Below are 14,630 nucleotides of genomic sequence, written 5' to 3'. Positions count from 1 at the left end.
AAGGCAAGGATTATGGCAGCATTCACCAACTTAAACAAGGAGACCGTCTAGAAGAGTTGCAGGAGATTCCGAAGTCCTCTGGAGGTCGTAGTTGACGCCAATGGCGATTTTATTGAATAAATTTACTGTTTAGTATTTCAAGATACTTTTATGTAATTTTGGTAAATATATCTGTTAAAATGTCAGTGTTATTTTCATTTTTGCATAATTTAGACGATAGTTTATTAACCGCACCCTGTGTATGTGTGTGTGTGTGTGCGCGTGTGTGTGTGTGTGTGTGTGTGCGTGTATGTGTGTGTGTCTGTGTGTCTGTGTGTGTGTTGTGTGTGTCTTCTATTTTTTAATTATTGTAAATCTTCCACTGAGGAGGGAGCCGGTCTCCAACGAAGGTAGTTTATGTAGGTATATATGAATGTATTTTTTTTTTGTTTCAGTCATTGAACTGCAGCCATGCTGGGCCACCTCCTTGACAGATTTAACCGAACAAATCGATCCTAGTACATATTTTTTTAGGCTGGTACTTATGCTAATGGTCTCTTTTGCCGAACTGCTAGGTTACGAGGAGATAAACAAACCTACACCCGTTATCAAGCGGTGGTGGGCCAAACACAAACAAAAAGATAGATAGATAGATAGATAGATAGATAGATAGATAGATAGATAGATAGATAGATAGATAGATAGATAGATACAACGAGCTTCTGTCAGTTTCCGTTTGCCAAATCCATTCACTTGGAGTCATGCAGTAGGATTGAAGCCAGAACCATGTGGTTGGCAAGCAAACTTTTTACCACCAGTATTATTATGTCATCTGAGTGTTAGAAGCTTCCGATACGAAGCTTGATTTTTTTTGTTTTGTGTTGCTTTTGTTTTGGTTTGTTCTTTTTATTCTGCTTGTTGTTTTTGTCTCAGCGTAACCCCGATATAGAAAAATTAAACTATCATCTAGCCTTCATCATTTCATCTTACTTTCGGACAGGGTACATTAAGGCTCACGTCACTCAGGGAAAGTTTCATCGTATGTAACAAGTAATGTGTGATTTGAGGGATATTTGTGTACTACTTCTAGCAGATCGAGTGTGTTTTCCACTGTTTTCAATTCGAAATGCACATGCATTCCTTAAAGCAGACACGCGAACATGTACAGCATACACACTAACATGCCTACCTCTATCTACGCACTGTGCACCTGTAAATATATATATCTTGTTATATTCAACAGATATTAAGAGAACGACTATAACACCGTACAAACGCACGCACGCACACACACACACACACACACGCACACAAGCACTCGCTCGTCCACCCACATACACACGCCCACCAATATACACACATGTACGAACACATGCCAAACTACCCATACAGCGCGCACAAGATATAATACTCACGTACATTCACACACACTGCAAGCACAAGCATTCTATCATTCAAATTTACAAACGTTACGTGTTATCTAACGAAGGTACTTTCGCGTATGCTTGCTTCTTCTTCCACGATATAGCAGCATGTGTATGCGTGTGTAGTTGCAATATATAATATATATATATATATATATAATATATATATATATACATATATATATATATATAATATATATATATATATATATATATTATATATATATATATATATATATAAAATTAATTAAGGGTAGAAATTGATATTTATCAATTAAGACCAGTGGTCTAGCATATTAAAAAGAATCCGAAGATTAAAATATTTATATATACAATTAAGGACTGAACACGAAAAGTGGACAGTCAACATGCTAGATATAGACGTCAAATCGCCATTCACCACAAAAGATTATGTTCTCAGATCAAACTCAACACAAAAACCATAGATGGCGATTTGACGTCTATATCTAGCATGTGACTGTCCACTTTTCGTGTTCAGTCCTTAATTGGTATATATATACATAATATATATATATATATATATATATATATATATATATTCATACAACACATTATACAGTATACGCGCGCGTGTGTGAAGATGTAAGTGCATAGCCTTGGGTTTACTTACACTTTACATACACGCATAAAATCAACTGGTTAAAAGTATTGAATTTGAATATATGTGTATTAATGGGTTTGTGTATGTTTGTGTGCATTCCCTTGAATGCGCAGGAATAGGTCACTTTCAATAAGAACCTCAAAGTGAGAAGTCTGTGTCAGTACATTTTATCCGTGATCATCGTGACTCCCTGAAGGGTCCCAGTCGTAACAATATATATTTTGTCGACTTCACGATTGTGTGTGTGTGTGTGTGTGCGTACGCGCGCATGCGCCAAGTTTTGGGAATCAACTATTTCAGGAGAGAAAAAAAAAACAACGGTATGGTTGAACATGTTTCAAGTATAGTCAGGGCCCGCTTGAGGTTGCCGGCAGCTGGGACACGTGCTTGGATGGTGTCACGTCACCTTTAAAATCTTCTATATACAAGCGGGGTGGAGGAAATAAATAAAATATTTTCATTTCACATTTAAAGGTTTTGGATATATGGAATCGTTACAGTGTCGGGAAAATGCTTTACGGTCTTTGTTTCGGCTATCTTCGTTCAGAGATCAAATCCCGCTGCGTCAGTCTTCCCTTTCATCCCTTCGATGTCAATGAAAATAAAGTACCAGTCAAGAATTGGCGTCGATGGTATCGACTAACCACTTTCCTCCAAAATTACTGGTCTTGTGCCTTGATTAGAAACCATTCTTATATTCGTTATACTGCTTGTAATAAGCACTTTTAATTTTACATTTGTTGTTTTTACTCCTTATCAAAATAAAATTTTGTAATCATATATATATAATGTTGTCGAAATTCTAGCGGGAATACAGGACTAGAGGCCTGGTCCGATCGGTTACATAGTCCTCCACTAAAGGCAATCAAGGTCCAGATGGTGGTGTTCAACAGGACGAAAGATTGTCTGATATACAAAGGGCCCGAACACGGTCGCCATAACCTTTCAAACCTATCAAACGTATTCCAAACCATGACCACCCTACTTTGTTTTTGGACATATTGTTAAATGTCTTCTTTTTCAAATCATTGTAGTGTAATATGAAGAAGATTTTGGCTGCTATTTTGAGCAAGCATGTAGAGAGACGCTCGTTGGCCCGAACTGTCTTTGATCATTGCATAAGGTAATTTGACCGAATCGTACAAGTGCGTGGGATAAATACAACACGCGCACGCGCGCGCACACACACACACACACACACACACACACACACACACACACACACACACACACACACACACACACACACACACAGTTCTTGTTTAGTTACCAATGCATAGTAACTTTGTTTAGTGTCCAGGACAGGTTAAACCTATGACCATAGTAATTACTTGAAGTTTTGGATCCTCCCACTACTCGAAACCGCACCACGCTTTGTCGATATCTACCTTCTCTCTCTCTCTCTCTGTATATGTGAATGTGCGTCTAAGTGTGCCAGTTCGTATGTCCGTGGTAAATGTGTTTTGTATATATATATGGACAGATAGATAGATACAGTGGTTTAAGTGGAGGTCATGGTTTTTTCTCTCTTCGCCTTTCTCTTTCTCTCTCTCTTTCTCTCTCTCTCACTCACTCACTCACTCACTCACTCATTCCACAAACATACACATACGCATTTAGATATGAAACCGGTTAGATGTGAATACAAACACTTATTTCCAACAATCTGTGCTTTCTATCCAAACGAACATCAAGCATGCGCACGCGCGTGCGGTCTCACAAATACACCCACACTCATATATACATACATACATACGTACATACATACATACATACATACATACATACATACATACATACATACATACATACATTCATACATACATACATACATACATACATACATACATACATACATACAACACATATCTATATATTTGTTTGTGTATATATGTGTGTGTGTATAGATATAGAGATGCACACACGTGTGTATATGTAATATCTATATGTATCTTGTATATTTTACTTATTTCCGTCATTTAATTCGGTCGCACTGAGGCACCGCTTTGCATGGTTTTAGCCGAACAAATCGACCCCAGGACTTTCATAAGCTTAGTACTTATTCTATCGGTTTCTGATGCCAAACCGCTAAGTTATAGGGATGTAAACACACCAACACCGGTTGTCAAGCGGTGGTGGAAGACACACACACACATCCATCCATCCATACATACATACATACGTACTACGGGCTTCTTTCAGTTTCCGTCTATCAAATCCACTCACAAAAGCCTTGGTCGGCCCGGGGCTATAGTAGATGACACTTGCCAAATGTGCCGCACTGTGGGACTGAACCTGGAACTATGTGGTTGGGAAGCACACACACACACACACACACACACACACACACACACACACACACCACACACACACACACCACACAAACACAGTTCTTGTTTAGTTACCAATGCATGTAAATTGTTTAGTGTCCAGGACAAGGTTAAACCTATGACCATAGTAATGACTTGAAGTTTTGGATCCTCCCACTACTCGAAACCGCACCACGCTTTGTCGATATCTACCTTCTCTCTCTCTCTCTCTGTATATGTGAATGTGCGTCTAAGTGTGCCAGTTCGTATGTCCGTGTAAATGTGTTTTGTATATATATATGGACAGATAGATAGATACAGTGGTTTGTAAGTGGAGGTCATGTGTTTCTCTCTTTCGCCCTTCTCTTTCTCTCTCTCTTTCTCTCTCTCTCACTCACTCACTCACTCACTCACTCATTCCACAAACATACACATACGCATTTAGATATGAAACCGGTTAGATGTGAATACAAACACTTATTTCCAACAATCTGTGTTTTCTATCCAAACGAACATCAAGCATGCGCACGCGCGTGCGGTCTCACAAATACACCCACACTCATATATAACATACATACATACGTACATACATACATACATACATATACATACATACATACAGACATACATACATACATACATACATTCATACATACATAACATACATACTACATACATACACATTACATACATACAACACATATCTATATATTTGTTTGTGTATATATGTGTGTGGTATAGATATAGAGATGCACACACGTGTGTATATGTAATATCTATATGTATCGTGTATTTTACTTATTTCCGTCATTTAATTCGGTCGCACTGAGGCACCGCTTTGCATGGTTTTAGCGAACAAATCGACCCCAGGACTTTCATAAGCTAGTAACTTATTTCTATCGGTTTCTGATGCCAAACCGCTAGTTATAGGGATGTAAACACACCAAACACGGTTGTCAAGCGGTGTGGTGGGAAGACACACACACACATCCATTCCATCCATACATACATACATACGTACTACGGGCTTCTTTCAGTTTCCGTCTATCAAATCCACTCACAAAAGCCTTGGTCGGCCCGGGGCTATAGTAGATGACACTTGCCAAATGTGCCGCACTGTGGGACTGAACCTGGAACTATGTGGTTGGGAAGCACACACACACACACACACACATACATATAGTCACTTTACCACTGTTCTGCTCTGTTGGTACGCAGTCGTAAAAAAATGCTGTCACCAGTTCGATTCATGTGTATATATACGCACGCACACACACACACACATACATACACGCATAAATACACATACATAAATATACATATCGACGCTTCTTCCTCCTCCTCCTTCTCACGCTCCCCCTTCAACCCACTTTCCTCCCCCTCATTCGAAAACAGTTTCCATTACATACAGACATAACTAGAAACGTTCACACACACACGCATCTTCCCTGTCGGTTGCCATTCACCTAGTCACTTCTTCATTAATACTCGCACTTCCTCACACCATTCCTCCGACTTCTAATCATTTTCCTGGCTCTTTCTATTCCTCATTCACTTTTTTAACTGATCTCCCGCCTCTCATATTTGTTCACTTTTTTATATATCGTTTTTTATTTTTTCAAACTCTTCTCCTTTCTCTCAATCATTTTTGTTTCCTCTCTATCACAGCCTCACTTTCTTATTCTTCCTAATTCTTCTTCCTCTGTATCACACACACACACACACACACACACACCACACACACACACACACACACACACATAAACACACACATTCATTCTCTCTCTCTTTCTAACTTTACTTAATTCTAATTTGCTTTACTATTCTCTCTCTCTCTCTCTCTTTATTCATTTATCTATCTAAATACTTTTCTTAATTTTCTCACTTCTTTATCTTACTCTCTTTTTAGCTTTCTTAAATTCCTCCTTCTTTCTGCCCTTCACTTCCATTTCACGTCATCTCTCTCTCTCTCCCTCTCTCTGTGTTACTGTAGCTCAAATATATTCTGAAAACTGTTTTAAAATCTTCTACTCCAACTCATTTCTGTTGCCTCGGTCACAACAATTCCCTCCCTTCTCTTTCGCCTTTTCCTTGCTTGGCTAAACGTTGCCTCCCCTTCTTTCCTCCAACCTACTACTTTTTATTTTCCTCTCTAGCCCTTCCTGTGTCTATCACTCCTGCCTGTAGCATCTACTTTATTTACTCTTTCTCCTCCCCTGTTGCTTTTTATCTTTCTCTCTATCTCTCGCATATTCTTATCTCTGTCTTTCTCTCTTTTCTTCATACGTCTATGTATTTGTAAGTGCGTGTATGCATATGTAAGCTCTTTCTCTTTCCTCCTTCTCTCTCTCTATCTCACTGTATTCCTTCTCTTTCTCTCACTGTGGCTCACTGTTTACACTCTCTGCCATCTCCTCTCTATCTTGTTCTATCTCTTCCTGCTCCCCTTACAATCTGAGTGGCAAGACTGATTTCCTCTCTCATTCAGTTGCCAGACCCTCACTCGGCTTAGTTTGACGTGAGTGGCACACACATTTACAAACCGAACACCACGGAAAGAAGACGTCTTCAAGACATCTTGCTGACGACATTACACACACACACACACACACACGCACACACACACACACGCACACACACACACGCACGCACGCACACACACAGACGCACACACACATACACACATATATACAACCATACGTACCCCTCTGTGTGTGTTTCTAAAATGTATGAATACTAAGTTTATATAGGAAAATATCAAAACCGCACCACCGGTTGGAAAAGTTATAACTATTATATACAAATTTATATGTGTGTATATATTTACATACATATTTCAACAAAAACCAAATCTTACTTTGAATTCTATAGACACACATAAACACACACACACATACACAAGCACGTACACATAATCACTTGTGAACAAACAAAATATATACACATACATACATATATGCGTGTGTGTATGTGTGTGTGTGTCAGTGTGTGTGTATATGGATATTAAAGTATATATGTAATGGACAGGCGCAGTTGTGGAATGTCATTTGGAAAAATAAATGGAAAAAAAACTTGTACACCGAAATCTAATGAGTTTTACCATTTTACGTCGAAGATAAGCTTCAAGTGGAACCAGGAAAATTAATTCTTTTGAGTAAATACAAATTTCGTTTCCAAGGAACTATTTATATTATACAGCTTACACACGAAGACACACATACACTAAGTTTATACACAAATCTACACACACACATATATATATACATACACACACACAAACACATACCACATATACACATTTCGAATTACATTCTCATCACTGACATACACACACACACACAAACAAACTATATTTGTATGACACAACTAATAATACATTCATTACACAATAAACAACACACACGCACACACATATACATATACACGCGCAGAAACAAACATACTGATATATACATGTACATCATACATTCATATACAAGTGTGTCGAGTGTTTAAAAATGAGAAAAAAGAAAAAAAGCTGGAATATACACGCGTGAAAATGGAATTAAATTTACACAGGATTTGGAGGAAGTAGCCACATTACCACATATATACCATCCTGCAATTTCATAAAGGTGGATGAATGTCTAAAAAAAAGTAATTAATAATAATAATAATAAGGATAACCTTATATTTTGTATTTTACATACCTGTACGCGTATATATATATATATATATATATATATATATATATATATATATATATTTGTGTGTATATACATGTATAATATGTATATATTTAAATGGGAAATAATCACTACAATTAAAGTAAATAGTATATATATATTATTTTGTAATTATATATACATATATATATATATACATATATATATATATCCTCACAAACACATCCACACAAGTATACATACATACATACAAATACAACTCCAACAAAACAAAAAACAGACGGAATACTTTTGTACCTTAGGAAGTGCCAGTGGACAACATTAACCAAAATGTTGATATCTTTTATTGTGAGGTGAAGATGAGTGATATAGATAGAAAGTAAGTAAAACTATTCTTTCTTGTTTCTTTTTCATTAAGTACATGTGTTTATCATTAACTCGGTGTTTGAAGTCATGTGTTAGTGTGCGTGTAGGCATATATGTGATTGTAAGATGTGTGTGATTGGAAGAACGAGAGAGGTGGGGGAGAAAAAAAAGAAAAGACACTAGTCAGATGTGTGTGGAATTATATAGAAAAAAATTTTGTTTTGTGCGTTTTTCTCTGATTGAGAGAAGTATAGAGTAGAAAAAGAAAAGTATGAGTGAAAGAAGAAAAAGGAAACGAATAAGATAAAAAGTGTATGTACACACACACACATACATAAAGTGTGCGTGTGTGAGAAAAAAGCCAGAAGAAGAACGGAAATGGTGTATATATATACATATATATATATGGGTGTGTACATGTGTGTGTGTGTTAGTGTGGAGAACGAGAGAAAAAGACAGAATGAAATAAATAAAAGCGGAAAATTTATAAGAAAATGTGTTTGTGTGTGTGAAAGTTGGATTGTGAATCGAAATAATGTCTGTGTATGAGAGTAGATGCATATGTATAAGGGAGAGAGAAGAAATTAAGGAGAAAAGGAAGGTGGGAGCAAAAGACGGACGAATTTGATCGTCGACTAGAATATTTCTATGAATCAAATCCATTTCTGTTAGAAACTTGTTAAATATCCATTCAATTGCTCTCGGTCCCATTGTTGCGCGCTCTCAAACATTTGAACGACGGCGACGTTACCCGAAACATGTAGATAATAACTTATATACAGGAGACATACAAATAGACGTATACACGTCGTCACACAAACACACACATATACATACAGATAAAACGGTCACACACACATTAATTTCACACTTTTTCTAATACTAGCAATCGTTTACAGAATTTACTCTCATACATTCACATTTAGTACGTGTGTCTGGAAGACAGGAAACGTGATCTGGTGATTACCAAAATGATGGGATATATATATAGTGTGCGGGTGCAACTATATGTGTTTATACACTCATACATATATATACACACACATACATCCACACAACACTGATGTGTGTGTGTGTGTGTGTGTGGTGTGTGTGTATGCAAATATATATGTACACACAAACTGGCATATCTGAAAACGTTCGTTCGAGACTTGTGACCCTTCAAAACCGGTTCTTTTTTTATTGTTCATATGTGGTATGTCCATCAAGTTGCCTACTCAGTTTATTTTCTCTTTTAAGCTGCTCTTCGTTAACACACATTTGTTCTATTTCATACATATAATATACTGTCTCTTTCTCTCTCTCTCTCTCTCTCTCTCTCTCTCTCTCTCTCTCTCTCTCTCAGCATCCACCAATCCAATTGTCTTTCATCCATCTATCTCTTTCACTATCTAACTATCTCGCTATCCATCCATCCAGCTGTCTGTACGCCCACATACGTGTCCATTGACACACACACACACACACACTCTCTCTCAAACTCTATTTAACGTTCATTCTCCTCTCTCTCTCTCTCTCTCTCTCTCTCTCTTTCTATCTATCTATCTATTTATCTATCTATCTATCTCGCACTACTCCATTCAACCAGTTATCCACTCACCCTACTCCCTATTTATCAGTCTCCCCCACTGTTCACCTAAACCTACCCACAGCCCCACCCACTCAAAAACCAATCTGTTATGGCACCATTTAAACCTATGTAATCAATGTCTTTGGTCTATATGATATATGAGCAGGGTGAATGTCTTAGCAATTTCCACGGACATTATGTGTGAGTTTGTGTGTGTGTGTGTTTTACCTCCCATTTTAATTATTTTTTTCAGTAACTTCTAACAGTTGTTGCTGCTGTCATCGTTTATAATTATTTTCCTAATTGTAAAGCTTACCGACAATTATTTCTTTCTCTCTCTCCCCCTCCCTCTATCTCTCTCTTTCTCCCCCCCTCTCTCTCTCTCTTAATGTTTGTGTGTGTGTAAAGACGCTTTTCAAATTCTACATACTTTTGTGTGAATTCTGTTTTGTTTCTATCGTGTTATTGAACATGGTCAAGTCCAGACTGGAGCACGGCCCACACGACTGGATAAAAAATTAAACGCAAAAGTACTAATTAATCTGTATGCGTTGTATAAACTTATTCACATATACCGTATTCATGCATGACTACTAAAAATATACCCATATACATACACACATATGTATGTTTGTATGTATGTAAAATATCTATTTAGAGGGAAGGGGCTCAGCGAAAAGCTTCTAAACTATACAGCTTGATGAATAGTTGGAGAGAGTGGGGTGTGGACGGATGGCTGGCTGGCTGGTTGGTCGGGCGGATAAAGAAGTTAGCCTCTAGTTTTGTGTGTATAGCAACACATTTTGTTACAGACGAAACTTAGCTTGAGTGTGAGAAAACCTAGGTTCAGTTCACACACACTTTCACGCACCAACATAGATACACATACACACACACACACACACACACACACACACACACATATATATATATATATGTGTGTGTGTGTGTGTGTGTGTGCGTGCGCGCGTATAATAGAATCTGTGTAAATCTATGAGAGAATGATGTCACCACCATAAGACACGACAATAGCTCAATCAAGCCGGTGCTTAGCTCCGAATTCAGTTTTACATTAAAGCCAACGAAGGGCAAATCTTAACGCTCAAAGATGGGAAGTTAGGGAACAAATGACACTATCAGACGATCAGGTGGCATATCCACGACGGTAGATGTTTTGAGGGGATGGTTGCCTCAAATCCTAATCAGTTCACACCCACAGTCGATGTGGATGTGTGTCTGCACACGAGTGTAAACGCCCGTGCACATTCTTCACACTCAAGAAGCTGAATTATATATATATATATATATATATATATATATATATATATATATATATATATATATATATTATTATATATATATATATATAGTCCGTAAGGCTTAGATCAGTTGTTGTGGCACGCACACACATTTATATACGTGTGTGTACTCATATTTTTGTCGCACATAGCTTCAAATACTGAATAGTGATAATGAATGATTAGTTTCAAATGTGTGTGTGTGTGTGAGTAGTGAGCTTCCACTGTGAAGAAGAGTATAGAGTTGACAAGATCTTAGACATTCTGAACTAGTATTTCTTGTTACATTCTTCTTAAACCTCTCTCTTCCTCCCTCTATGTGTGAATCTTTCAGGTCAGCTAAGTGTCACACGAGTAGAACCTGCTTTGGTGCTTATAGACTCGCCTTTTGTTTTATAGTTGGAATTTTTTTCTGTTTTCATAAATTGCTGAAAGGAGGGTGACGTGTGTGTGGGTTGATGGAGTGGGGGATGCTGTCAGCGCTCGCGACCTTTCGAGGTGCATGGTGACATAGATGTATGTGGTAGATGTTCAGTGTGGACATCAGTTTGTATGGAAACTGTGGGCAGCCAAGCTATACGAGAGGTCGTTCGACGTCCTAGAAGTAGAAGCCAAATCTTCCATTTTCTTAAAAATGGAAAAGGATACATTGGATCACGTTGTCATAGAACGTAGAACACCGTGGGACGGTGGCAGCTTGAATGCCTTTGCTCAGTATGTCCCTGTTCAGGACTGACTTGGAGCTTCGCTCCGCCCTGTTTAGGGCACCATCTGGACCTTGGATGTTCACTCTGTTGCAAGTACTCTAACCAGATTTCCAGCTTAGAAATTTCTGTAGCCTTTCCATGCACCTTTGCCTTCCACGCTTCCCTTGATGTTCAACAAATATATAAACCATCTCCGCTCTGGTCCATGAAAACTCCATGTGTGTGTTGTCGCTCTGCTCTAGATATATGAGCTGCGCTTCGATGTGGGTCACACTTGATCTATGTAGAGGAGGGTCAGCAGCTGATCACAGATCTGGATGCCTACATAGTCTTAGGTACACTGTTCAAGTGTGTGTGTGCAGGGAGAGAAAGAGTGACTTAAGTCCAACAGAAACTGAGGTCAAGAGTTTGTTAGTCTTCAGTGCTTAAGGCGAGATTATTTTCCTAGATATACTTTACAATTTTATTGTTTGTGTTTTAATATTCATGCATGAGTAGGTATTGTATTGTAACGTGATTTAGTTTGAAACCCTATGTGACAGACGATATTCATGTATTTATGAAATAGTCGTCCATAATGGGGTGTATTGCCTGGATAAATTGTAAAGGTTTGTGTGTGTATGTGTGTGTGTGTGTATGTGCGCGTGCGTATGTGTATATGTATGTATTTAATGTATGCGCGTGTTATGTTTTCAGTAACTGTTGCCAGTCGAAAACTGCGCGGTATGTAAATGACGTAGTGTAGCATGATGTGCATACACACACCTTGCATTTAGACAGTCTTCTTATACACAACCACACACACACACACATATTCACGCATGTTTGCACGTGAGATATATTGACATGCGTAGACGTTACACTACCCATGCGAATAATAAAAAAGTAAATAGATTTTCGTCGGTTTCGACGATGAGTATTACAATTGTTCAATCAGCTGAATGCCTACTCGTTGATTTAGCGTTAATAGAATATTTCGCAAAACACATGTAAACCTTAATGTAATACTCGCGCAGAATTAGCGAATGTGATATGCTTGAACCTTTGAATTACAAGTACGGTTCATAAAGCAGGCTTCTGCACAGTTACCGTCTGCCCCGTTTCACTCGAGGCTTATAATAAAATGCTAGTTAACAATAATTGTCGCGCAAATTGATGGAAACAGGAACCTCGTGATTTTGATGCGAACTTCTTAACCACTTGGCCATGCCTGCATACCATGCTCTTACGAATGTATACACACGCATATGCACGCGCGCGCACAGACTCAGCGTGCCGTTGACTGAGTCTTCATACTCATTAGATCCCTTACAAAATTCTATCTCATCACACGATCTATCTATCTATCTATTTGTGTACGTTAGATACTCGCGCACACAACCGTTTGTTCTTTACTGGTTTCGGTCATTAGACTTTTGCTATATTGAAACATCACTTCCACATACGCTCTTGCGCACGCACACACACACAAATGTCACAAGGAACAATTTAGTGCTCAACGACTAATTAGAAATCAGCTGAGGCTACAACCAATGTCTTGAAATAAATTTAAACAGAAAGGGTGAATCTCAAATAAACCCATATGAAGAAAATATGCATGCCTTATATGCTATATGTAATAAACACACATTTCAAGTTAAAATTATCCGTGAAATGAAAAGCGACATCGCAGAAATGAGAGAAAATTCGATACGCAAGACATGTGATTTTGTGCGTTAATTTTGTTCACACTTGGCATTCCGCTGAAAATTGTTAGCATGATGCCGAGATTTCGAGACTTCGGTTTTTACCCCGTTTTTTTTTTTTTTTTTTTTTTTTTTTTTTTTACTTTATGACTTTTTTCGAATTTCTTTGCATGTATACATACATACATACATACATAGGTGCATGCGTGCGTACGTACGTGTATGTATGTTTCAGATCATGTGTGACTATTTTGAATGTTTGTGCAGTGTGTTTATGTACAGTATATAAAATTTACACGCTGTCATTTTTCTCTTATATATATATATATATATATATATAATATATATATATATATATATATATATATATATAATCTGAGATATCTCGCTAATGTTTCTCAGAATTTCGTGTTAGCAGATAGTCATGAGTTGGCGTGATTGGAAGGCGATTGACGCGAGTAATATAGCAACAGTGCCATATCTTGGATTTTCATACATGTAGAAATTGTGCTAAATGTATTGAGTACATTGCATTTGTCTCACGTTTATTAACAATATTACACACATACACACACGTATTGAAAATATTTTCTTTCAATATGTTTGCTTGTAGGTGTTGTTAACGTAAGGTGAGAACCGTTTTAGTTTGTCTGTACTAGATCATCGCACAAACACACACATACACATTGTGTATCTTAGTACGTATGAGTGGCTTCACCCTATATACTTATACATACCCATACACAGGCACACATCCGGTCATAAATGAGGCGAGAATGTGTATATAATACGCATTCTGTGACGAACACAGAATACTCGACGTCTCAGGGTTGTTGTTGTTGTTTAACCCCGAGCAAACCCGTGATAAAAGGCGACTCGTAGTGGATCGATAAAAGGTATTTCAGCTGTGATCGCATCGTCCTTTTAGATATACTTAGATTACTTAGATACCTAGATTATTCTTTGAATCCCCTATTTTTAGACTAGTTATGATTTGAGGGAGTT

The 14,630-nt window shown here is 37.7% G+C and overlaps 1 protein-coding gene across 1 annotated transcript in view; it reads left to right on the top strand.

Annotated features, from left to right (window-relative positions):
• The first annotated feature begins 8,097 nt into the window (after positions 1 to 8,097).
• Positions 8,098 to 14,630, top strand: part of LOC115210865 (sprouty-related, EVH1 domain-containing protein 2) — a 190,565-nt gene continuing 184,032 nt past the window's right edge. Inside the window, exon 1 of the mRNA XM_029779626.2 lies at positions 8,098 to 8,378. Within this exon, the coding sequence (XP_029635486.1) occupies positions 8,359 to 8,378 (20 nt within the window). The 5' untranslated portion in view covers positions 8,098 to 8,358. The remainder of the gene's footprint in view (positions 8,379 to 14,630) is intronic.

Source organism: Octopus sinensis, linkage group LG4 (assembly GCF_006345805.1).
Source record: "Octopus sinensis linkage group LG4, ASM634580v1, whole genome shotgun sequence".
Lineage (NCBI taxonomy): Eukaryota > Metazoa > Mollusca > Cephalopoda > Octopoda > Octopodidae > Octopus > Octopus sinensis.
The sequence above is the reverse complement of the archived record's forward strand: the minus strand, read 5'-3'. Positions and strand labels throughout refer to the sequence as shown.